Raw genomic sequence first — 25,185 nt, forward strand, 5'->3', positions numbered from 1 at the left:
GATGATACGATCAGATGATGTCATGTCTGGGCAGACGTATAGTCATCGTATGTCGCCAATGCAAAGTAAGCAGAGCTTTCAAGTGGACTAGATTGTTCTCGACCCTGGGGATAAACATAGAACAATACCGCTCGAGTATTTCGTGGATTTCGTTTTTGCTTCGGTTTCCTATACAAATCATCCCATCTAATTGGTGCTGCTTTACTTCATTTTGCACATCCGCCTCGTTCCTTCCCAGAAACAGCACCAACCAGGCAGCATGGATCCCTGCAAAGAAAGATCCTACCACTAAAAGTCAGCGATGCGCCCTATGATCCCGGCGCCTACCAAAGTTCTGGGCAAGTCAGGCTCACCGCGCACTGTCATCATCACTGGTGGTGCTTCGAGTGTTGGTAGGCACTTGAAATGGGGTAGTACAGGATATCAATTATATGTTTATGCAATATAAACTATTACTGCAATTTCTTGACAGTCCTGTGCATACAATAGCCACTAATCTCACTATATAATTAAATTCTCCCACTTAGGTATGCCTTGGCGATCAAAACGAATATGCACAAGAAAAAAAAGCATACTTTGTGCAAGAGACTTTTCTATGAATGATCAGGGACTACATGTTGTGAAATCCGTGTGTATCCCAGGTAAGTCAGGTTTTTTTCTAGCCCTTGATGTAACTGTGTATGAATAGGTTCTGTCTTCCATTTCCATCCATCTGTATTCAGCATCCTTTCTCCCTCCTCAGTATCTCCCGTCCATCCTTCTCATTGTCTCATGCTCCACCGCAGAAACTGCCAGAACAACCATCAGATTACTCACTGTTGAACCCGACGAATTGTGCCAGCCAATCATCCTCATACTCCCCAATCCACAACCCCTCCTTCATCATATCAACCAAACCCCATGGGATGTGTCTAGCATGATCCTGGAAAGGCGGAGACCTAAGTGCAAGGACCCGACCTTCCTCCCTCTCCTCCCAGACAAGGGTCTGCAGGGGGTAGTCCCAGGCAATAGCGTTATCATCCCGACACCAAAGCGAGCGACAGATCATCAACCGCTGCTCGGCCCAGTAGTTCCGCGCACGCTGCCTCTGGATTTCTTCAGGGCAGAGCTCGTGTGTCTGAAGCTCGCTTTCAAGGAAGGGAAACAGTGGCGGCAACTCGACAGGGTCCCAGGGGAATGACGGCAAGCCAGTTAAATGTTTGCAGAACTCCACTTGCACGGCATTTGCCACGTCTACGCCGTAGATGGTGAAGAGCCGGACGATGTCGCAGAATAGATGGACTGCTGGGAAACCGCGGGCAAGAGCGAGCCATTGGCTGATGCGCACTAGGATGACCATGATTTGGTCGTCGTAATGCTCGAGGTCGGTGATGTATGCGAGCTCGATACCCGGTTTGGTTGAGACCAGGACTTGTGGTGGTTGAGGGTTCTCTGGTGGTAAGAATCCAAGGTCTTGAGCGGCTTGTTGATCGTTGTCAATGATAAATTCCTTTGCGGCCAGGGCTTCCTTGTCATACTGCTCTTCGACGGGAGGCCAGCGATCCCAGTACATTGTTCCTTTGCAGGCTTGTAGGCGGTATTCTCTGAGATGCTTTGTTTCCTTCTGCTGTTGATCCCAGACGGGACGGGGGTCATAGATTGTGTCTAGAGATGTTTAGCAAGTCAGTTCATCTACAGAAAGTACACGGGGTATTGGCGAACAGTTTTTGCGGCGATTCCAGGATGTTTCATAGAGATCCTTCCTGAAATCTACAATCAGTTCCTTCGAGGCTTGGAAGCCATTGTCCATTTCCAGAGCACTCTCGACTCGGTCGGTGATCCAGTAGATTGGCTTGAATGTATCACGAAGAGGCCCCATCAAGTCCCTGAGCATTCGCAGCTCGCGAGAGAATAAATATTCGTCGTCCTCCCTGCACCATTCGCCGTTCCAGGAAGGCGGGAGCTGAGGCGCGAAGGTAGCACCACACTTGAAATCCTTTGGCTCGCGATTGATGTTCCGAATCCTGTTTGCAAACATTGCTCGGTGTCTGTATTCGTTGAAATATTCTGGGATGTTGTTCATGGATTGCTGAAGCTTGGCCACTTCTTCGAATGGGCCAAACAGGGAGTAAAGAAGATGGGCAAACGACCCAGGGAGAGTGTTTGTTTTCCAACCGGGAAGACAGAAAGATATCATATGTGATAAATCGTTTAGGTTGAAGCCGATGACGAAACATGAGACTTCTTCCCGCAAAGTATTGAGTATGCCACCCTGCTCGGCTCTCCAATGTAGGAGCCGTGACATCTGATCATTGGATGGAAGTTTAGGGGATCTGTAGATGATTGAAGGGGGCGATACCGGTTCATAGTTCTCATGAAGATCCAATTCAGCGAGAAGATGTGGTAGGTTTCCATCATCTTTAGCTTGGACTTCATCTTGTGGAACTGTATTTCTGCGCATCTTGATCAAAGCTCGCTAGAGGGGGTGTAAAGGTCTCAATGCTTTTGCTCTCGGGTAGGGTACTTCTAGAAAGTTATTCGAAAGTTAGAACAGATGAATTGTAGCGATTGAACATGCAGAGGGAAATATGTGCGTCGGAAGTCAATGGCAGTTGAGACACAGGTCAATGGCTACCATCAAGTAAGCAGGCAATCAGAGGGAAATGAGAAGACAAGAAGGGCTAGACAATGAAGGATCTCAGATCCCAATAGTATCGTCTCATGTCTCTCGATTCTACCATGGCGTTCTAGCTCAGGTGAGGGAGAGAATAAATACTGCGTGCTTGTCCGCCTCTCACTTGCTCTTTATTCTGGGGAGACCCCACGAAGGCAGTGGGCAAATTGAAATCCGAAAATGGAAAGAACTATTGAGGTGTTATGTGGTGATTGGTGAGGCATAAAGTTGAAATGGTGAAATGGTCTCATTGAAAGATGAGAAGATCATGACGGGAGGATGAAGAAAGAAAGATGAGAAAATGTGGGTGGAAAGGACGAATGAACTACGCACCACGCTTTTAGGTGCTGGTTGTTTGATAATGGCCGACGCGCGCTGCCATTTGGTCGACGCACTTAAATTCTTCATGTTCATATTCATATCATCATACCGTGTACGAATCCATTGTATGATATCTAAACGGAGTATCAAAATGTCCAAAGGAAGAAAATATCTTAAAGAAACCTGGACGAGACAGCCCGATGCAAGCTAGAGTCCCAAAATGCATTTCATTGGCCCCCGCAAAATTCAAGAGCCCACTTATATTCCACTTTGGGTATAGCTCTCTTTTTCTATACAGGTGTACTGTAGAAATTCAGGATCCCTTCGTTTTAAGTTTGAACCTCGTTCTTGGACGGAGATAAATTTCGAGTTTTCAAGGCAGACTTTGATTCGCCCTATACTCCGGGCCAGATCCGCGCAGGTAAAAGAAGGATTCTTGAGGAGCTCACAGAACTTTGCTTATAGCAGCAGAGCATAAAGCGTTAGATAATCACGGCGATCGTCTCCGGAGTTTAACCACAAGTATCACTGTATCACTACTAGCGAATGTTGAAGAAGTGGCGAACAGATAGCATACATTATTTGCTTATCTATTTTGTTCCTCATGTTCCATGTTGTTCTCACTATGATCCCGCCCAAGTGATTCTACAAACCCGTCGGTCAAAATCTGGTAGGACTGACAACATAAGTCAACTATCGAATTTGAGATTACGCAGCGTTAGTACTGCTCTGGAATTCTTTGATTGATTGGCATTTAAGCCAAATATTAGAACTTTGCGATATTTGAAAAGTGATGAGCAATTTCCACCACTGCAAAATATTCCACTTTGGTGGTTCGGTATCTCAAGCAGCCCTCCAGCGATAGCCATATATTAAATACAAACAGAGTGAAACAACCACGCGCCATATATTGCGAATCATGATATGCCTTGAAACCCCAACTTTGATTGCTGTCGTCGAGGCACTCCGTGCTATGTTATCAACTTTCCCCTTATTTGTAACCAAAGTCCCTTTGAGGCAGAATGTTTTGCTGCTTTCTTGGAACTTGCTTCCGCAGAAGATCTGACTCCTTTATACTGGGCAACAGCTTTCCACCTTGGAGGGCTATGGCATAGTTGATTCGAATCGTAAGTTGGTACGCAGTACTCGGAATCACCCAACTCTTTCAACGCAGTTGTATAAACATGATCATCATCACTCTGCTCTATGTTCATCCGGGCATCGCTTGGCTGTTGATGTTCAGCTTTGATGCGCAGTGCTCCTTTGTTTTGTTTTGATCTATGATTCTGACAGTCTAAAGGCGATGGATTTTCATTTGCTGTATCTGGGCAGCCCTTCAAAGACTTGGCGTACTTCTCGATTTTCTCTCGATTTTTGTTCAGATAGCCACAGAGAATGATCCGAATAGAATCCGTATATGGGGGGGTCCTTAGGAAATCCTGGACAACGAGTCTTCCGATTTTGTTGAAGAACGGAGACGCCGCTGAATCCGATGATTCATCATCAGGTAGGCTCAACTTGATCTCTAGAAAAAGCTCGTCATATGGAAGCTCTCTCATAATGAGATGTTCACAGATCTCCTGTCTTGGAATTAAAATCTGATCACTGGATTCATTATAGAGCTCACCTTTATGATGGCATCATTCTGCCGTGGCAGATGATAATATAACCATAAACCAATCTCCAATTTAGCCCATTGAAGACCGAGATAATCAACTGAATAATTTTAGCTATATGCCAATTACTTTGGGCAACACCAGAATAGAAACTCACCATTTTGATCAGGGTCCTTGGACATATTGAAACGACCTGCCGTTGCTGTATACTCTGCCCTTAAGCCAACATAGCATGCTTGACCACTCGCTTTTATATTACGCTTATAATCTAATATTATCTTCCACCCCCAAAAGACACGTCATCAGCGGCTGCGTTGTCCTCCGACAGTATGCAGTGTAACCAGCTGCACGGCGCTCAGGCCTCCCTCCCCTTTGTGCCCAAGGCGGAACTTCCTTATACAGTCGATACGAGCCTTCTAAGAATATCCTCATTATCAGCTAACTGCGACGGTCAGGTAGATTTGCAGACGCTATGCTCGAGGCAGCTACACTAATGCAAGTAGAGCCTCGTTGTCATTCAGCCTCAAATTTCAAGAGGCGGAGTACAGAGGAATATTTTTATCCTTTTTCTTTCAATTTTCTTCTCTATAAGTATGAAGCATTCATGGGAATTTTGCTTTGCGCCATTTTCAAATCATGATTGGAATCCGTGGTCACATCCACAAACTGAGAAGTTTCACACGAGCTGGCCGTAGCCAAGACCATCAAGATTCATCTGAACCGGCAATCAACGCTTCTCAGATGGAAATGACCAGCAGAACTGCTGAAAACACCTCAGTGTATGAACTTGAAGCGATCAAAAAGATAGAAATCTTCGAAATGGATGGTGTACATTGCTCCTATGATCAAGGTGAAAATCAAAACTAAGCTGAGATGGTCATATTGCTGACGCTATACATCAGAAGAATGGCTTGGTTTGCAAATTTGGTATTATTTTATCCAAGGGAAATTCATCGAAAGTCAACCCACAGCGGGATTATCACCTGGATTACCGGTCAGTAGCCATTGCTTCTTGGGTTTTGGTAAGATACTAAGTTTCTTTTAGGAAATGAATCGATTGTTATATAATGACTTCGACGACATTGGCGCTATCAATCAAATGATCAAAACCGATCCGCATCTGAAATGTGCACTTGATCAAGCGAAGAGAGCCTCGCTATTCAAAGCTTTAGGTCTAGTTGTTAGAAATATGAATCTTCAACAAATTGTGGCTACTTTGACACAATTTTGTCGATATGATCCGGTCTTTGCTCCCCGAGGAGAACACGTCGAAGCTGCAGTGGGCATTGGACCATCTTCGTCTCAATCTACTTCAGCCCTACCAGAGTACCAACCGCCAAGCGTTCTCCAAGGAAATACGGAGCAGACTGATAAGGAACATGTCGAAGCTGCAGTGGGCCTCGGACTGCCTTCGTCTCAATCTACTTCAGCCCTATCAGAGTACCAACCGCCAAGCGTTCTCCAAGGGGATACGGAGCAGACTGGTGAGGAACATGTCGAAGCTGCAGTGAGCCTCGGACTGTCTTCGTATCAATCTACTTCAACCCTACCAGAGTACCAACCGCCAAGCGTTCTCCGAGGGGATACAGAGCAGACTGATGAGGAACACGTCTATACAAGTGCGTTGAAAGAGTTGGGTGATTCCGAGTACTGCGTACCAACTTACGATTCGAATCAACTATGCCATAGCCCTCCAAGGTGGAAAGCTGTTGCCCAGTATAAAGGAGTCAGATCTTCTGCGGAAGCAAGTTCCAAGAAAGCAGCAAAACATTCTGCCTCAAAGGCGCTTTGGCTGCAATTGGGGAACAGTACGCTCTTGTAGCTTCCGTTTTACATATGTTGTTCTGCTTCTTTCTCTCTCCTTTTTGAATGGCTCTATAGCATTATATTTCATTGTGCGTTTCGCAAATATAGCTCGGATACGGTGAATTTGATAGCAATTACTATTTAGGTCTGCATTACCGTTGATCAACTGTCAAATAATCGACATATAAAACTGGTCGCAATTTCGATGCTAGAAGACACAATTAAATTACGGAAAAATGACACAAAGTGCTTACCCCACAGCCTAAATTCATCACTAAGTAAAGGAGCTCATATCTAGGTCACGCTTGATGTAACCCGCAAGTATTCCCCATAATTTGAGGAAGAATTTTGCGATCGATGCAGTTCTTTTCCTAGAACTCCACATTCATTTGAAGAACGAAGAAACCTCGCTACGAACAGGTGTGATGAATAATGGGAAGAAAGAACGAGAGACGCAGGCTGTGTTTCAAGACTGTGTCAAACCTATAAGAAATCCCCTCTGGTCCGTACAGTTACATTGGTCAAATTGGCTATTGATATTCGCTTACGGATGTATGTCTTCCTCTATATCCTATCAATCTGCCTGATTGGCGAGTACGGGAGCATGAAAGCGTGATCTTAGAATCCTGAAATTTGGCTAAAAAGCTGTACCCTCGCAGGCGAGGGAGCTAGGACGAGTGAAGCCCTTTTAGGGCTTCAATTTTCTTCTCGGAGCACCACATACGAGTGATTCAATCTTGAGCATTCTCCTTCACGTTCCACTGCTCCAGTTTTGATAGCAAGTTCTCGTCTGGGTCCATTGCTGGTTCCGTCTTCACCAACAAGGATGCTAGATCCAAGCTTAGGCCCTTTGGCTTCCATCCATCGCAAAGCCCTTTCTTAATTGCCCAGCACCATATCTCGGCAAACGAGTCGTTCCAATCTTTAATGAACTCTCTGGCCTCACATTCGGTATCGAAACGCTGGTGACATGCTGATTTAAACCCTTTAATTGACTTTTCTGCTGTTCTATATAGAGTTAGCCATATCCTCGACTAAATGTAAAAATCTCTTACTTCCAGTCCCTAAATACGCCAGTCATGTTGCCATACGCAACAGCATAATATTTACCGCGAGGCTGCGAACTAGATGCGTTTCTCTCAGGTTTGAGAAACTTCTCATAATCCTCAAATCCTTTTTTTTTCAATGAATTCTGTGCATCTTCGAGTTGGTCAAATTCTTGATAGTCTGCACCATGAAACTCTGTAACTTTAGGATGTGCGTGGCCCCTAACGAAAACAACATTAATGATCTATATGCCGAAAGCGTGGTGCACCAAATTACCAAGAAGAATAGATAGTTGGCTTGTCTACACGACCTCTATAGATAACATAGGTCTTTTTCTGATGAATCTGCACTCCCATCCTGGATAGTGATGTTGACAAGAAGAGAGACAAAAATGTGCAAAAAGCAAACCGGGGGCCACAGGCCCCCGATTGCTAAAAGGCAGCCTGATATGCAAGCTGATGTGGTAAGATGTGATAAGTCTGCATGAAGAGGGGTGAAAAGAGGGGGAGGGTTTAGTATCCGCCAACCTACGGAGTACTGCGCGTGCGCTTTCATCAACTATTGCAGAGCGTTGAATCCTTTTCAATTATTTGATGTAGATTGCTTCGCGCAAAACTAAAACTACTTGATTTCATTCAAATTAGCAGCACTGAGAATTCACGCATTCTCGTTTACAAATATCTCTAACCTTTCGTTCTACAAAAGAGTAACTGTTTCCAAATGTGTCAATACCTAGTCAGGGTTCATAACTGTGATCATTACGACAAAACGCTGAGAACAGTATACAGTCCCGCAAAGCGGGGAAAGAAAGCGTGTACGCCTAGGAGCCTCGAAGATGCTTCAACCAGCGACTTAGCTTAGTGTGGAATCAGCGGATATAAAAAGAAATCCAACTTAACACGAGAGGGGCCAGGTGAGAAATTTGTTTTATTATGCAGTTAGCTTGATTGCGTAAGTAAGGGCCAATCAAATGTGCAGGTTCCAGGACCAACGGTGATTTTGACAAAGATAATATAGAATGGGATTATGCATGAAGATGGTATACGAGCTTATCAACTTGGTGGTCAGGGGCATGCTCCTTCACGCAAACACCTATCTTTTATTATCATGCAGACATTCCAAATACACCAGACATGTTCAAACTACTCTGTGGTTAATGCACTAACAAAGTTTCAGCTGAGAGATTCCCTCAGATAGAGTCCACCGGCTGTGAACATTTTCTTTAGTTAAATGATCCACAACCCACTTTAGAGTTCCTATGAAGGGGCTGTTCTCGGCTTTTGATGCAATTTCCGTCAAAAGCTTTCTGTAGGCCCAAATGTCATTCAATCGACGCGTTTATAATAGAACATCAAAGGGTGATGTTTCATCCCGTATCTCTAGAGCACGCTACCCGTACTTTGACGCCGCTTGTATCAATAGAACCGTATACAAAAGTATAGTCTTAATATTTATAAAGTAGCTAAATCATCTAAATAATAACTATCTTTTACATATATTCTAGTTCATATATAGAATTATACTATATTATTATAATAAGGAATATGAAATATTCAAAAATTCTAGTAAATTAAAGTATATCTTAGATATCTTAGTATAAAAACTAAGCTTTATAACTATATAGATCAAGTAGTTAGAAATATTCTATATATATAAGTTGATACCTACTAAGATGTATATTCTATACAGGGTAATATTTATATTATTCAACAGTCATTCGACTGTCATTTTTTATTAGGGAAATTGGCGTTTCTTGCGTGAATCATGTCTGTATATTTTAAACAACATTTAATGTTACTCTTTTGTCATATTTTTCACTGCACCATAGCAAGTTGCTCGATACGGAATGACAACCAGGTTATTCTAGGGGGTGATATCAAGATAGGAATAAGCTGTTCACAATAAAACGAGAGCATCCCGTCGATATATTTAATATTATGATGTCTAAAATATGATCACTATTGAAGTTTGGGACCTTCCCCCCCCTCTATCTTTTGGAGTTTATCCTACGACATAGGGTCATAGAGTAAGTCTTTCGAAAATTGAATTTGTCAAGTCAAACATACATCAAGTCAACACGCTGTCAAGGAATGGGAACTTTCTTTGAAGAAAAGTCCATGGATACAAACGCATCAAGAACGCTAGATAATCATAACATCGTAGAAATACCCTCCATCATGGTTGAATCGCATGACAAACATTGACAGGGTCAACCAGTGCCGTATGATTACGGCTGGGTATCATAGAATCAAATCCAGCATTAAAGAGCCGCTGCGCTCATTGGAAGATCGTCTTGCATCAAATAATCAGAATCCAAGCCCGGCTGACTAGGGAGATAGGTCGAATCATTGGACTGTGAGCCGAAAGCAATATCCGAGGAGTGGTCTCCTCCCGCATAGGATTGTTGATAGTACGACGGGCCATCCTGATCATATCCAAGACCATAGATACCCAGTGAGTTGACTCCAGGGCTGGATTCATCGGTAAGCAATGCGCGCTGCATAAAGAGGTTCTGGACCTCGTCTTCGTTACAGCTGTGTTTGGTAGTCATGTGTACCCACAGATCGTAGTTGCGATGGAAACGATGTGGGCACGTCTCGGGGTAAAAGCAAGCAATCTGTCGTCCTGTTTCCTCGGCGTAGCCTTGGCCCGTGAGAGCGGAAAGGGTGGAAACGGAATTCTGTGTCGACTTTTTGCTCACCTTGGCTTGGCGTCGTTTCCTGGCATTCGGGAGGCCCAGGTGTGCAACGCGGATGTGGTCTTCGAGGGTCAGCTTGTTGCCGTAGCGCTTGCCGCAACCGACGCCGTCCCATCCATCCAGCTTGGTGGATTTTGAGAGATCTGTTTCGCCGCAGACGAATCGTTTTTCGCCTTCGTGTACTGTGCGAACGTGGACGGTCAGGTTGCCTTGCTTGGTGAAGCTGCGCCCGCATCCGGGGACGGTGCAGTGGAAGATCTTTCGCTCTTCGAGACTGACGTTGCCATGGGCTATCTCGAGGTGGTTTCGCAGCCCCCGTGCTGTGGAACAGACCAATGGACACTCGGGACATGAGGGAGGGTGAACAATTCGAATGTGGTTTTGTAGACTGGCATACGTGGGGAATGATACATCCTGTCGTGTACCATCGTCGGCCATTTCTGATGATTGGGCTTCCATCTGTTCGACACATTCTGCGCAAGTGAATCGCTTCTCAGAATGGACCCTGCTCTGGTGGGTCCGTAGATTACCAGCCTTGTCAAAAGCCATCTCGCATTTCTCCTTGGTGATTGGGTCCACAAAAGTACATGGAAATGGCTTCTGGTCCAAGTGAACAGACGTGATATGTTTCTGTAGCGTCGAGTGCTTCCGGAATGACTCGAGGCAAGGTGGGTACTCGGTACAGCGGTACGTTTCATGTCCATCATGTGTGGCCACGTGCCGGCGAAGACGTGACCCGTTCACAAAGCTCTTCCCACAGCCCGGGTAGTCGCAAACGTAGTCTCGGATACCTGTATGTGCACTCTTGACATGATGTTGAAGATGAGAAGTGCGTAAGAATGTCTTGTCGCAGCCCTCGGCCTCACACTTAAAGATTCTTTCGTTGTTGTGTGATCGGATATGCTCCTGGAGTCGAGCCGGACGATTGAAGGCCTTGTCGCACCCTTCAAATGGGCAACATAGGGTTTTGAACTCGGATGGGAATCGGTCACGGCGGGAAGAGGTGGCCGAGAATGGGGTCGCCGGAGATTCGTCCATGCCTTCGCTCATTAAGCTTGGAGTACCAGGGGCTGAGTACTCAGCATCGGAGTGGGTTTCCTCATAGATCATGTCTGTAGAATCGTCAGCAATTAGATCACTTATCAAATATTATCTAAGGATGTAAACGTACCGGAATTGTCGAGGACATTCTGCTTCTGGTGTCGTTTGGGGGTATTAACCCCCTCCAATGAGGCCTTTCGTTTGATGGCCATCATGAGAAGCCCTGAAAAGGACGATTGACAAAGAGAAAGTATCTCAGGGCACGAAGAAGTTCGGACGTGAATGTCGAACTAATAAATTTATTTTTGCCAGAAAGGCGGTGACGGTCAACACAGAGGAAGTTTTTCCGCTCCCAGGATTTTTAGCATCAAATCCCACCTCGAGCCCCCCGACTTGTCTCCCATACCTCTGGGTCTTTCATCGCTCGCTTCGGCCTACAAATACTTCGCTCCTTTACAGGTTTAACTGTCATTATGTCTGACTACGGCCACGACGACGACGTCGAAGAGACGTAAGCTACCTCCCTTCACCAGATTGCCCGGGGACCAGGCGCAAAGGAGCTTTGCTTCCATTTTGCCTCCAGGCAGCTTCACAATGTGTTCGCATATACTTTTATAGTCCCATTTTCTAACAATGTGGTGTGCGCAGCTTCGACTACGAACCCGGCGAGGATGTGTTTGATGAGGAGCCGGAGGAACAAGAAGGCCTTGAGGGCGAAGACGGGATTGAGGGAGAAGATTACCCCACCACCAACGGCGACAATGTTGTTGTTTCGGGCGATCCCAATGCCGGATACGCAGGAAAAGTGATGGAGCAGTCGCGTGAGAAGAAAGTACCCAACGACCAGCGCACCACCACCCCGTACTTGACCAAGTACGAGCGCGCGCGTGTTCTCGGTACCCGTGCCCTGCAGATCAGGTACGTTGCTTTTGATACGGACAATTGCGCATATATTCCGTGGGATTGGGCTTGCTGACATTTAATATAGTATGAATGCCCCCGTTCTTGTCGACCTCGAGGGTGAAACCGATCCCCTGCAGATCGCCATGAAGGAGTTGAACCAGAAGAAGATTCCCCTGATCATTCGCCGATACCTGCCCGATGGATGGTAAGCAATACCCTGTCAAAGATGAGTGGCGGGTTAAATCTAACAATGCTTGACTTTAGGTATGAGGATTGGACATGCGAGGAGCTGTTGTAGTGGTCAAAACAGTATCAACCGCTCTCCACGGAGGCTGTTTTCCATCTTTTGCTTTTCTTTGGGTTTCAGCATAGCGTTTGGAGTTCTGGGATTCGAAGAACCCGTCGAAAAAAAAGAGACTTGGATGTCCTTGATGAAACATGGACGCCAATGAGGCTTTGTACATGAATCTAGAACGGAAAAAAACATATCCAAAAATAATTTGACCCTGTTTATCTTCTTGCATATACATACTTCGAGTTTGTAGAAGAAGCAATTATAGCGCATATAAACCACGTGAGAATTGTCGGGATTTCAATGGCTTTCAGAGGTTTGGTATGCTTCATATCGTTCCAGATGTTTTTCCATGCATTATTCAAGTCACGATTTTGATACAGATGCATCGAGTTGACAAGATATTTGGAGTCCACAAGTCATATGCATATCCCATGCCTATACTAGGATCATCCTCTCGCTTGGCGGATATTAACGGTAAAAAGCAGATTCGGCTATTCGCAATGTTGCATCAAACTTGGCTTATTATGGATCTCACTAGTGACTAGGCCAGTTTCAGCCTGGGCAACCAATTTGCGGTGAAATAAGCATGATGTCTCAAGGGTTGACGAAAATAAGGGTAAAGTATGTTATTTCGATAAGGTTAGGTATGTATATAAGATGCTCAAGTCAAAGTATACCAACTACATATCCGATTCTAGCAAAAGCCTAATTGTCACATCAACCCTTATACTACACATGTAGTCATCTCTCGAATGGCCGAATGGCCGACCTCGGGAGGTCCTAGGCCCCGCTTAGGGGTTTATAAGCAACTGGAAAATATTTTATAATAACCATGGATTATTTCCGCCTTAATTTATATCATTGCATGATTGCGATTTTTGACTCTATCACATCCTACATTGTGCACGCTCTCACCTGTGAGGGCCATCTATTTGACCGATACATGAAACAACATGGGTTCAACTAACGTGGATGTAGAGCAAAAAGTCCTTGCTGATTCTTCAGCCACTAGCGAGGAAAATGTCGATTCCAATATATCAAATTCTCCGGAGAAAGAGCCCGAGTTGACATTCGATACGGGTTTACAAACATGGCTCCAAGTTTTGGGCTCATTCTTTCTCTTTTTCAATTCATGGTTAGTACATGTTCTTCAGTACAAAGACCCAACTATTGCTAATGACTTGAAATAGGGGCATCATCAATACATGGGGCGCATATCAAACCTATTACGAACGAGAGTTGCTCGCCGGTACTTCATCATCAACCATTGCCTGGATCGGATCGCTGCAGTCTTTCCTTCTGATGATGGTTGGAGTCATTACAGGTCCCCTGTTTGACGCTGGCTACTTTCGACCCCTGCTCATCTTCGCTGCGTTCCTACTGCCCTTTGGCTTGATGATGACCAGTCTTGCCACGAAATACTGGCAACTGATTCTTTGCCAGGGCGTGTGCATCGGACTCGCAGCAGGCTGCCTTTTCGTGCCCTCCGTCGCAATCCTGCCACAGTACTTCCGCCGAAAGAGAGGCCTGGCCAACGGCATAGCTGCCAGCGGCAGCAGTATCGGTGGTGTGATCTACCCAATCATGTTCGATCAGTTGCAGAAGAGGGTCGGTGCTGCCTGGGCCACGCGAGCACTTGGGTTCGTCTGCTTCGGCACAATTTGCATTTCTATTAGCGTCATGCGCTTGCGCATCCAGCCAAAGGAGAAGCGTAAGCTCTACCAGTTGTCTGCCCTAAAGGAGCCGGCCTTTACTATCTTCGCAATTGCCATGTTCATGGGTTTCTTGGGTTTCTACAACTTCCTTTTCTATGTGCAGTCATACGCAATAGAAACAGGCATTGTAGACTCCAACCTAGGATTCTACCTACTCTCCATGCTAAATGCTGCCTCGACCTTCGGCCGTATTGCGCCCAACTTCCTCGCTGACCACGTTGGCCCTTTGAATATGCTCACACCCGCCGTGACCATCACTGCAATCCTGGCCTTTGTCTGGATCCGTGTTCATACCGTGCCTGGTATCATCATCCTTGCCATCTTCTACGGCTTTTTCTCGGGTGGGTTTGTGTCTCTGCCACCTGTGGTCATGGCGAGCATAACTCCGGACGTGCGAAACCTGGGTACACGCTTGGGCATGCTCTTTGCTATCGTTTCCATAGGCCTGTTGATCGGCACACCCATTGGTGGTGCAATCCTGGCCGATACAAACCAATTCCTCGGAGTGCAGCTTTTTACAGCTTGCTGTCTCACTACCTCGGCGGTACTTATGACCAGTGTCAGATTTCTGCGCACCGGGCTTAAGTTCCATGTCAAAGCTTGAGTATTGCCTGATGGCTGCTGACATGTCTTACAAAATATACCCATCACCCCACAGAGGTCTCAGCCTTGTTCCAGTTATTTCTTGGCATAGACATGCTAGAACGACGATAGGCACAATTACGTTCATAATTTGGTCATTCTACATATTGCATTACCTCCCCACTCATTATGTTTCTATCCAGTCAGTGGGAGACACGGCGCACTTAATTTTCTATTTGGATGGAGAATGACAACAAAATAAACAATAATCATATTTTTAATTCTGTACAAGAAGATGTTCATAAAACCCCAGTCCTGCAAAAGCCCTCCATGCCATGAGAACCCTCGAAGAAAAAGGCAAGAGAGACAGAATAGAATCCATAGCTGCTTAAATAAAGAGCACAAAAAGAAGAATGGTTTACATCACATCCTCCGGTCCAACAGGGAAGTTCTCACCATTTTCTCGCACGTGCTCAAGCTTCTTATCTCGACTGCACGGCTTGCGCATATCAAACGCATCTTCGCCAGTCTCCGACATCCCCGATGGATCATCGCTATAATAATTAACTACCCGCCGGAAGACCGAGTATCTGTAAATAGACATGTCAGCAATCAATTCGGTATTTGCGCATCTATGAGCTTCACTTACCCCATTCCTTTGTACATATCATATGCGACTTTATTTCCGGCGCGGACGTAGAGATCCACAAACCAGGCGTCGTTGCTGTCGGATCCCCGCTCGAGCTGCTCGGTCAATCTGCGTGCAAATCCGAGACGGCGCCAGGCAGGGGCGACGGTCAGGACAGTGATGTGTCCGTGCCATGGAGTGTAGTGCTCGGAGTGGCGCATTGCAGGGTGTTGCTCTTCGAGCTTTCCCATGACTAAAAGAAATAAGTCAGATATATTTCATGGTTTAAAGGGGATGTGCCAAGTTAGGGCTAGAATTGAACATACTATAACCTACAATACCGGCCTCATGGTCCTTGACGGTGCTGAACAATGAGGGCCATTTGTTCAGGTAGTTCAAGTAGAAGCCGAGATCATAATTCTCAGTGAGGGGGTCAAGGTTGGTCAGATTAAGGTCTAGCAGGTCCAATGGGGACATGCGTTCAATAGAACTCATCTTGATATCGTCAACGTGAGAATGATAATGTGGGGTTTGATGCTCTTGTTCTTTTTATGCCGGGCGGTGACGAATAGAAGTCGGCGGTGAAGGTTGAAGTTGAGTTGTTCATGTTGTACCCCTCCTGCGTCCTGGTGATGCAGTCACTCCTTTATTGAGAAGTCTGTCGTTTCACGTGTGTGCTATATCAATTGATATTAGATTGGTCTTTGTTCCATTGCTGCCGCGCTATACCACGATATTGACTCGGATCCGGAGCTATCGGAACATCCAATTGGGTGTCCTATTAAACAACTGTTCCTCGCCTGCAGCTGCACTACAACTGCTTGTTTCTTTTTTTCTGGCTATATTGCCCTAATTCAGCTCTCCCAATTTCCCAAATAAAGCTTCAACCAACTTAGGAGGTCCCGTGTGATACCTCCAAACGACCCAATGCCCCTCCCTCCGTCTCCCCTGAAACTCTCACACCGCTACCCATCAGCCTCAGAGGACTCACCCATCTCCCCCGGAACAACTGGGAATACTTTTGTACTTGAGAGTCCCCGGTCACCACGGACACCCCGATTATCTGCTCCGCCGTCTCCTATCGCGTCCCGCCATACCTCAAACGCCATGAGTGGGTCCCACCGAGAATCCGGAGACTTTTCTGGCGCCGTTGATGCGGGCGGTGGAGGACTGGGAAACCTAGCCGATGAGCTAGCCGATGCATGGGGAGAAGAGGAAGATGGATATGGATACGCGTCAGGCCAGGAAGCTAGTCGCGCGGGGTCACAGCAGATGGGTCACAGTGATGGAGAAGATATGTACATGCAATCAGCGCACAGCGTGCGCTCCCGATCACCTTCGCTCTCACCAGAAAGGGATTCGCTCCATCCGTCACGAAACAAAAACCGTGCAAATCATTTGCGGCAGCACCGCCGGCAGGAGTCGCAATACGATGGCTCAGATTATGGGCCTGATTCTGATCTAGAGGAGGCGGACATCTCCCCTGCCTTGGAGAGCCAACTGGCTGAGATTGAGAGTCTCGTTCGACGAGGTATAGAGAATAATGGAAGTGAAAACGACCGTGTCATTCAGCGGACGGTTGAGTCGTTGAAAGATCTTGGTGGACAGAGTGGGATTGAGAACAGTGCCATGAGGTAAGTCCAAGTTCTCAAAATATAATCCAATCCCACCGATATCGATACCGATAGCTAATCTCTAATCGCCAGACTTATCACCGCTCATTCCTCAATCACATCACATCTCACCCACCAAACACGCGCCCTCCAATCCCTCGTCCACCCACTCCTCTTCTCTCCATTCCCCCTCCTTTCAGAAGATGCCATCGACTCTCTCATGCCCCTCATCGACGAAGGCTTATTGCCAAATCTACCATACCCTTTCCCAGAACACCAAGACTCCCAATCAACAGCCCCCCAGTCCTCCGTACAAAACCCCCTGGCCTCTCTCCAAGCCCTCATCTCGCAAACAGCAGATATCACACACACACTTCGCGGCTTAAGCGACACGCTCTACGAATCGAGACAATTGACGTCAACTGCTTCGCGCCGGTTACGCTCTGCGCGAGAACTCGTCGCTGATATCCGGCGGGAAGAAGAGAGCCGCGAAGAGGGATCGCGATGGATCGAGCGCGGTGAGTGGGACCGTCGGCTTAAAGACCGAGAGGCTGGCAAGGTCTGCGGCGATGTAGTCAGTGGCTTTGAAGCTGTCTGTGGGGAATGGAGGGAGAAGCTGTTTGGAGCTAATCCTGAAGTGGCGGCTGCATAAGTTCGATATTGATGTTCATGACTTGATCATTTTTGCGATTCTGTCTGTTTCCTCGGGTCAGGACACTCTAGACTTCTGTCTTTTATTTCTATCTTTTTTATTTCTATTCTTTTGTCAGATATCCATATTGATGTTTACTAGGCCATCTTTCATTATGTTTTCGTCCTAGTTGTTCATAGAGAGCTTCCTGGATCACATACCTATAAGCTTGAAATTGTGATACCATTCATTCCAATTCGATTAGTAGATTCATTCTTGCTCTTCTATTAGCTCAAAATTTATTAGAAAGGTACCCGCTTCGACATGCATCCTTGCATGCAACCTGTACCTGTGCGGGGCCAGTGCTGTCGTTGTCGTCGGAAGGTTTAAGTAGGATTGGCTAAACTCCGCCATTGTCGATCTAGGTATACATACATGTATGGAATAAAGAGACTAAAACATCTACAAAACCACCAAATTATACCAATAAATCTAGGAAAAGAATATATCATATTCCGAGCGAGCTGAAAGACAGAACTGGGGCCCCCATTAACAAGTTACGGGGTGAACATGGGTGAATGATACACGAAATATGCAGAAGGGTCATGAGAATAGCGCCAAAAAGAAAAGAGCTTGGATACACTTTTTAACGGGAAAGTCGTAGCTCGGTCGTTTACTGCTGCTGCTTCCACTTAGGAACCCACTTGCCACCGGCGGCGGGCTTGGATTCCGAAGCGGGAGCAGGAGACTGAGAAGAGGATTCGCGGGGTTGACGGGGCGCCCAGCGCTCGGTGGGAGCCTCACGGGGCAGAGACTCGCGGGGTTCACGGGGCTCGTGGGGAGCAGGGGGAGGAGGAGCGGATCCAGCGCTGGCGGAGGCACCGGCGCGCAGGTGAGGAGGAACGTATCCACCCTTGCGCAGAGGGGCGGGCTCTTCACGGACGGGGGCACGGACGGGGGCGCGAACGGGCTCACGAACGGGCTCACGAGTGGGCTCGGCGGGGGCACCACCGGCTTCCTTGGCGGCCAGACGTTCTCTCCAGCTGGAGGGGGCGGCTCCAGTGCGACCGGCGATATTGAGACGGGGTGCGGTTCGTTCGACTGGCTCTTCGTATCCACCCTTGCGAGCTGCGCGGCGGGCTTCGGCTTCGGCCTCTCTCTGTTGCTGCTTGATGGCGATCTCGTCCATTTTACTGTATGTCAAGTTAATATCAAAGTTGGAAGTACAACCAAAGTAAGGGAATACTGACGATCGCTCCTCATCGCGCTTAGCCTTCTCCTCAATCAAGATACGACGGCGCTCCTCCTCGCGGGCGACGCGTTCCTGCTCCTCACGCTCGGCGCGCTCCTGCTCCTCTTGGCGACGAGCCTCCTCTTCCTCGCGCTCCTGCTTCTCGCGGCGGCGGCGCTCCTGGACCTCCTTGACACGCTGCTTCTTCTTAGCCTCAAATTCGCGCTCGGCGGCCTTGCGACGCTTCTCGAACTCCTCGTGGCGCTTCTCGGAAACCTCCTTGCGGAAGTTGCTGAACTGGGGAACGAGACGACCCAGACGGTGCTTAAGAGCAACAGCCTCGGCGTGCTTCGCCTTGGCCTCACGCTGTTCCTCGGCGACCTGCTTCTCGTAAAGCTCCTTGTCGAGGGTCTTCTGGGCATCGTAATCGGCGGAGATGTGCTTCAGTTCCTCGCGACGGAAGGCACGCTCCAAGTGGTCGATACGCTTAGCAGTGGTGCGGATACGGTCGTTCAGTTCGTTCTTCTCCTTCTCAAGCTGAGCCAGCTTCATGGCACGCAGGCGGTTGGCATCAAGCTCGTCAAGGTCGATCTCGCTGACATCAATACCCTTAACACCAGTCTTGAGCTCCTCGAGCTGCTTCTTGAGCTCCTCCTGGCGAATGCGGTCCTGCTCATCCTTAATACGCTTGAGCTCACGGTCGCGCTGCTCATCAGCCAAACGCTGCTTCTCGGCATCCTGGAGCTGCTGGGCACGGACACGCTTGCGAGTCTCCTCCTCGCGCTGCTTGCGCTGCAGAGCATCGGTAGCGGCTTCCTTCTTCTTGTCGATAAGAACGCGACGGGCGAGGGTCTCCTCGTGCTCCTGGGTAACACCAGCAATGGCGCGGGCCTGGGCGGTCTGCTTGGCCTGAAGACGAGCCTGGCTGTAGGAGGGATCGACGTACATGCAGGTGACGTGGAGAGTCTTGGCGAGACGGGCGACCTGGAAGCGGGCGATCTCGGCGGGGGTGTGCTGCAGGCGCTGGACGGAGCCAACCTCACTCTCGGCGGAGCCAGCGCCGCTGCCGGCGTGGGTAGCCTTGGAGGAAGAGAAGACATCGGAGTCGAAGGTCAGGACGCCCGAAATGTGATCAACGCGAATGGCGAGGTCACCCTTCTTGCAACCGTTCATGATGAACTTCTCAATCATGGCGGGGGTGATCTGGAAGGGAGCGGGGAACTGGGCAAGCTCGTAGACGAACTTGAGCTCAACGGACTCGTAAACCTGGGACAGCTGCTGGAACAGACGGGTGAGAATGACCTGCTGCAAAGGCACAACGTACTTCTCCATCTCGGGGTCGTCACCAATCTGCTTCAGGATGGGGGTAATCTTCTTGCAGATGGACAGAGGGTGGAAGTCAACCTCGAGAATGTTGTACAGCTCGCGGATCTCGGGGCGCACACGGCGGAGCAGACCCTTGTTCAGAGCATCGCGGAAGAGCACGGTACGGGTGGGCGAGGTGGCCATGCCGAGAAGGTTAGTGAGACGGGTGTTCTTGTTCTTGCGAGCCTCATCCACATCGACCAGGGCGCCGCGGGAGCGGGAAGTGCTGATAACGGGAATGGACAGAGCGGAGAGAAGGACGAAGGACGCGGCCTTGGTCATCTCGGCCTCGGTGACCGATGGGTTCTCCTTCTTGGAGCTCTGGCCGCTGGCCAGGGCCACGGAAGAAAGACGGAGAAGGTTGTAGTAGCGGTTGTAAGCGGCGGCGTGGAAGAGGTAGTTCTCGCTGACCAGGAAAATGCGGGCGAGCTTCTCGTAGTAGTTGGCCATCATGATGTTCTTGGCGGGGCGCTTGCTGAGGTTCAACAGGGTGTGGATATCCTCAATGCTGCGGAAAGCCTCCTGCCACAGCTCCAACTCAACGGCAACGTTCAACTGCTGGAAGCGAGTGTCGAGGTGACGCTGCAGGGTATCGGCGTCGCTCAGGTTGATGGCGTGCATCTGCGAAGAGTACTTGGCGGCATTCTGGACGTGGTTGCGCAGGAGCTCACACAGGCGGCGGAATTCGGTCTTGCGGGCGTACTTCTGGCAGAACTTGAAGGCCTGGAGGGCAGTCGACTGGTACATAATCTCGAGACGGGCATTGTTCTTCAGGATCTCGAGAACGGTGCGGTAGGTCTCCCAGAGGAACTTGAGCCAAGGGGTGACGACGGCGCGGTCGGTACGGTCGCGAGACTGCTCACCGGAGACAGTAGCAAGGAGGATGGTCTCGGGGGTCTCGATGGCCTCCAAATCCTCAACGTTGGAAGAAGGAGCGGCGGACTCGAGGGTCGACTGGATCTCGTCGGCCTTGGCCTGAGCCTCGGTGACCTTTTGCTCGGCGAGCTCGATGAACTTCTTGAGAACAATCTGTAGAGATAGAAGAAATCCTAGATTAGTGACAAGTCACGATTTTTTTTTTTTTTTTCAAGAGCGATCAACACGAACCTCGATAGTGCCGACATTGGTGTTCTGGGCGATGTTCTTGTACTGGTAAAGACCATCCTTGGCTGCCTTACCCTTGCGAAGGTCGACGGACAGCTCAACAAACAGGAGCATCACCGGCTCGAGGGAGGCGATGGGGCTGCTGCGGGTGCGCTTGGAGGTGACATGTTCGTGGAGGACAGTCAAGGCGGCGGCGGACTGGCCGACGGCAATAAGTTCCTGAGCCCTCTGTTGGAGATAGAGTCATTAGCAACCGATGTATCTTGTATTTCGCGACGACGGCGACGGCGACGCTTACCTTGAGGACATTCTCAGGCTTAATATGCGGAGGGGGCGGCATGATGGGTGGATGCCCCTTGGGAAAGGATCAAAGGTGACTGATATGAAATTAAAAATTGGAAAAAAAAAGTTAGGTGAAGCCAGCGACACACACGGGCAGCTGGGTAGAATGCGATTAGACTGCCACGCGAATACCCGATAACGAGGGGAAGATTCACAATGTGCGTGTTGAGGCCAGAGCAAAAATTGGATCCCGCCAATGTTCCCACTTCGCGTTAAGCGATGGCGATCACGTGTGTTGGCCTGAGGCATAAAGTCAAGTACATGGGCAGAGGTGTCATATTTGCTTACTGTGCATTGTGATAATGATTTATTATAGGTCGACTAAAATATTCCAGGTCATCTACTCCGTACTAAAATTATAATCACAGCTAATTCTCACTCCGACCCCGACAATGTACATAGTTACGGAGTACGGAGTGGTTGATTATAATCTATCAGAGTTCGACCAGGAAGTACCGGGTACATGCTGTGTATTGAGATCCACCTTATAAAACAATAGTACCCTCAACCCATTCCAAGTACCGGGTACTTCCCCCCCGAATAATTCCCTCCCCAGTAGTCCGTACTCCGTACTCCGTATACCAAACGTAACGTGTAAGGAAAAATAGGGAAACCCACGGACCTGCCCCAGGGATCTCCTCAGGAAAATCCCCTTTAGACAGCCCATTCATTTATCCATTCTCTCTCTTTAACTCGAAACCCGACTCCTTCACCTTCCTTTTTCTTTCCTTCCTCTTTGTCCGGCGTCTTGGCCCCTGATTACCCGGCCCCCCCCCCCCCCCCCCCNNCCCCCCCCCCCCCTAACCTAATTCTTACGCCCTTGGGACACCTGCCGATCCAAAACCCCCTCTCCCCCCTTTCTCCATTCGCGCTTCCTTCAAAGCTCAACTCGTCACGATGGCTCCCTACGAACTTCGATCCGGGGGTGATGTTAAGAATAAGAAGCAAAGTGTCGCCGACTTGAAATATCGTCGGTTGACCGAACTCAATGGTCGTCTAAAGGAGGATCTGGACCGTCCACGGGTCAAGGTCTCCGAGGCAGCTCTCTCGTCCGTTCAACCCTTTGATTCAACAAAGAAAAGACAAGCCAAATCTAACACCTTCAACAGTCTCATCAGTTACTGCAACAATACTCGCGACTTTATGGTTCCATCCGTATGGGGACAGGTATGCGACCGGCTTTTTCTATCGACTCATCGCGCGCGCCCATATCCAAAAACTAACACCTCTATTCTCCTAGGTCGACAAGCGCGAGGATCCCTACGCTCCTCAGCAACAGGGAGGTTGCTGCACCGTCATGTAATGCACTCACGACGGGAACTTTTCGCCATGACCCATTTCGCTCTCATTTCTCTTCTTCTTTTCCTTTCTATCTAATTCCGGACCCATTCACGACCACACCCCCCTTGGACCCGAACAAAGCACTACGATTGCTCGCGCGGACAAAGATGTCGGCGTGAAAGAATCGTCTGCTGGTCTTGCACGAACCCTTCCACGCCTCCGGGGATCATACGAGTCTCGTTGTGTTTTGTCGCCCTTTCCGCCCTTCCGGTCCCCTTTGTCCGAGGACTCTGCAGACAGTGCACTTGACGATGCACCTGTTGCGCCTTACTTCTTCTTCTTCTTCTTCTTCGAATTGCACCATTCCCCCTTCTCGCTATGTTTGTTTGGAATCGGCCTTTTCTATTTCTTTTCTTCTTTCTCTTATGTATCCTTTTCTTACGGGTTCTCAAATCTTCAAAAAGCCTCTATGTCAAGTCAGGGCGTGAGAGTTGCCATTCATGTATCATAGATTCGCATGACCAATACCATACCGATCTAATCGTATTGAATTTGCTTGTAATTCGGCCCCAAATTCCGACAATCTCGTCTTGCGATTTGCTTGGCTGGAATGACCCGGTAGTCAGGTTCAGCCCTCGGCCGGTTGTTTTGGCCTTGCGTGGCTTAGATTGGCAATGGGTAGGTCTTGCTAGCCTGGTACTTTTGTATATATTGAATATCCTGGACAAATATAGCGGATTTATGATCCAAATTCAGTACTGTATAATAAAAATGCAAGCAAGTACTTGATATACACCAAGTCAGCCTATCCCCGCTGACATCATCCAAAATTCCCATCCCACTAAGCACCTGGCAAGCTCTGGACATCAGCTTGAACATCCTACATATCGCCTATCACCTGTCTAACCAGAAATACGGCCCCCAATACAAATACATCCACCTGCATACAAAATAACCCCGTCATCCGTCATCCGTCATCGTCATCCCAAACACTCCACCCACACACCACAGTAACCCCCTCATCCAATCGCACCAGTCGCACCAGCTCAAACCCCCAACATCCATCATGGCCGAGTCTACACAGACATCGACCCCTTTAGACTCAACCCCCGATAACAGCGACAAAATCGCACCCGCGAACGTCCATCTCCCCCGCATCTCAATCCAATTCTGCACACAGTGTCGATGGATGCTCCGTGCCGCATATGTACGTGATTATCTTTCTTCCCTTCTTGACCTATCATGTTAGAAGTCTTTTAGTTAGAACTTTTTGAGCGGGGTTGGTATGGGATTAGTTGGTTTTATATTGGGTGTCTCGATACTTGATACTTGATACATATATTATCACTATCAACATGATCATAGACATGGACATAATATACAATTGACCTCGCCAATATGCATACTATATATACTAACACAAAATCAATAGTTCGCCCAAGAACTTCTCTCAACATTCAGCACAGATCTCGGTGAAGTAGCCCTCGTGCCTAAAACCGGTGGCGTGTTCACGGTGACGATATGGCATGGTGCGGTGCTTGACGGGGAGATCAGGACGCAGGAGAGTATTCTCTGGGATCGGAAGAGAGATGGGGGTTTCCCTGGTATGTTTTTCTTTTCTTTCTTTTTCTTATGATTTCGGATTTGGGTTGGGTTTCGGTTTCTATATATTCGTTATATACTGCGTGGAAGACTTGTTTAAGTGTGTTATTTCATCTAACCATCCCTTCACCTTCGCAGAAGTCAAAGCGCTCAAGTCCCTTGTGCGGAATGTTATTGCTCCTGATAGGGATTTGGGACATACGGATCGGGCGTTGAAGAAGGAGAAGGGTGAACAGAAGGAGGCGAAGGGTGAACAGAAGGAGGCGAAGAAAGAGGAGGAGAAGAAAGAGGAGAGTAAGGATAAGGCGAGTTGTGAGGATTGTCAGTAAGACGGGGTATTGAATATTGCTTTTACATGCCGTCTACCTCTACATTCAGTTCCTTTATGTAGAAAACTCATCTTGAGATCATGCTAGCATAATGCTGGAACACATGTATATTACTTGGAGCCCACTCCTGTTACAATCACTACAAGTCTGAAAACAATAATTTTATCACTGTACACATCACATTCATTATCGCGCAGAGCGGAAGAGTCTAACAAGAGTCCATGTAAAGAAAAAAGAGAAAAAAGAAAGACGCAAAAGGACCAAGTACAGGGGAGAAAAGAGGAAAGCTCACTCCTGTAAGAGATAGAACGCCGGCCTATCACCGAACTCTAGGACAAGAGAGAACCGCCCAAAACATCACACGAGGGCGGGGCAGAAAAAC

At 48.0% G+C, this 25,185-nt stretch overlaps 10 protein-coding genes across 10 annotated transcripts; 6 read left to right on the forward strand and 4 right to left on the reverse strand.

Moving 5' to 3' along the window:
• Positions 1-808: 808 nt before the first annotated feature.
• Positions 809-2,440, reverse strand: PEX2_110490 (uncharacterized protein; the record flags this gene model as incomplete). The annotated part of the gene is made up of 2 exons (XM_016748315.1): positions 809-1,644; positions 1,702-2,440. The coding sequence occupies 2 exons, from the start codon at positions 2,438-2,440 to the stop codon at positions 809-811; spliced, it is 1,575 nt and encodes a 524-aa protein (XP_016595157.1).
• A 3,249-nt stretch (positions 2,441-5,689) lies between these two features.
• PEX2_110500 (double-stranded RNA binding motif domain-containing protein) lies at positions 5,690-6,412 on the forward strand (the record flags this gene model as incomplete). Its single annotated transcript, XM_016748316.1, has 1 exon — positions 5,690-6,412. The coding sequence occupies one exon, from the start codon at positions 5,690-5,692 to the stop codon at positions 6,410-6,412; it is 723 nt and encodes a 240-aa protein (XP_016595158.1).
• Positions 6,413-9,703: 3,291 nt separating this feature from the next.
• PEX2_110510 (C2H2-type zinc finger protein) lies at positions 9,704-11,397 on the reverse strand (the record flags this gene model as incomplete). Its single annotated transcript, XM_016748317.1, has 2 exons — positions 9,704-11,253; positions 11,313-11,397. 2 exons carry the CDS (start codon positions 11,395-11,397, stop codon positions 9,704-9,706), a joined length of 1,635 nt encoding a protein of 544 aa, XP_016595159.1.
• A 258-nt stretch (positions 11,398-11,655) lies between these two features.
• PEX2_110520 (DNA-directed RNA polymerase core subunit RPO26) lies at positions 11,656-12,383 on the forward strand (the record flags this gene model as incomplete). Its single annotated transcript, XM_016748318.1, has 4 exons — positions 11,656-11,693; positions 11,831-12,100; positions 12,171-12,290; positions 12,350-12,383. The coding sequence occupies 4 exons, from the start codon at positions 11,656-11,658 to the stop codon at positions 12,381-12,383; spliced, it is 462 nt and encodes a 153-aa protein (XP_016595160.1).
• Positions 12,384-13,245: 862 nt separating this feature from the next.
• PEX2_110530 (MCT family MFS transporter) lies at positions 13,246-14,699 on the forward strand (the record flags this gene model as incomplete). Its single annotated transcript, XM_016748319.1, has 3 exons — positions 13,246-13,295; positions 13,360-13,515; positions 13,571-14,699. The coding sequence occupies 3 exons, from the start codon at positions 13,246-13,248 to the stop codon at positions 14,697-14,699; spliced, it is 1,335 nt and encodes a 444-aa protein (XP_016595161.1).
• A 396-nt stretch (positions 14,700-15,095) lies between these two features.
• PEX2_110540 (peptide alpha-N-acetyltransferase complex B subunit NAT3) lies at positions 15,096-15,800 on the reverse strand (the record flags this gene model as incomplete). Its single annotated transcript, XM_016748320.1, has 3 exons — positions 15,096-15,267; positions 15,327-15,558; positions 15,632-15,800. The coding sequence occupies 3 exons, from the start codon at positions 15,798-15,800 to the stop codon at positions 15,096-15,098; spliced, it is 573 nt and encodes a 190-aa protein (XP_016595162.1).
• Positions 15,801-16,232: 432 nt separating this feature from the next.
• PEX2_110550 (uncharacterized protein) lies at positions 16,233-17,570 on the forward strand (the record flags this gene model as incomplete). The annotated part of the gene is made up of 2 exons (XM_016748321.1): positions 16,233-16,939; positions 17,012-17,570. The coding sequence occupies 2 exons, from the start codon at positions 16,233-16,235 to the stop codon at positions 17,568-17,570; spliced, it is 1,266 nt and encodes a 421-aa protein (XP_016595163.1).
• Positions 17,571-18,222: 652 nt separating this feature from the next.
• tif32 (putative eukaryotic translation initiation factor 3 subunit EifCa) lies at positions 18,223-21,589 on the reverse strand (the record flags this gene model as incomplete). The annotated part of the gene is made up of 3 exons (XM_016748322.1): positions 18,223-21,174; positions 21,253-21,477; positions 21,548-21,589. The coding sequence occupies 3 exons, from the start codon at positions 21,587-21,589 to the stop codon at positions 18,223-18,225; spliced, it is 3,219 nt and encodes a 1,072-aa protein (XP_016595164.1).
• Positions 21,590-22,488: 899 nt separating this feature from the next.
• PEX2_110570 (guanine nucleotide-binding protein subunit gamma) lies at positions 22,489-22,894 on the forward strand (the record flags this gene model as incomplete). The annotated part of the gene is made up of 2 exons (XM_016748323.1): positions 22,489-22,758; positions 22,832-22,894. The coding sequence occupies 2 exons, from the start codon at positions 22,489-22,491 to the stop codon at positions 22,892-22,894; spliced, it is 333 nt and encodes a 110-aa protein (XP_016595165.1).
• A 1,044-nt stretch (positions 22,895-23,938) lies between these two features.
• On the forward strand, positions 23,939-24,803 carry PEX2_110580 (Rdx family protein; the record flags this gene model as incomplete). Its single annotated transcript, XM_016748324.1, has 3 exons — positions 23,939-24,079; positions 24,305-24,476; positions 24,613-24,803. The coding sequence occupies 3 exons, from the start codon at positions 23,939-23,941 to the stop codon at positions 24,801-24,803; spliced, it is 504 nt and encodes a 167-aa protein (XP_016595166.1).
• Positions 24,804-25,185: the final 382 nt, after the last annotated feature.

Source organism: Penicillium expansum (genome assembly GCF_000769745.1).
Source record: "Penicillium expansum strain MD-8 chromosome Unknown contig378, whole genome shotgun sequence".
In the NCBI taxonomy this organism is placed as follows: Eukaryota; Fungi; Ascomycota; class Eurotiomycetes; order Eurotiales; family Aspergillaceae; genus Penicillium; species Penicillium expansum.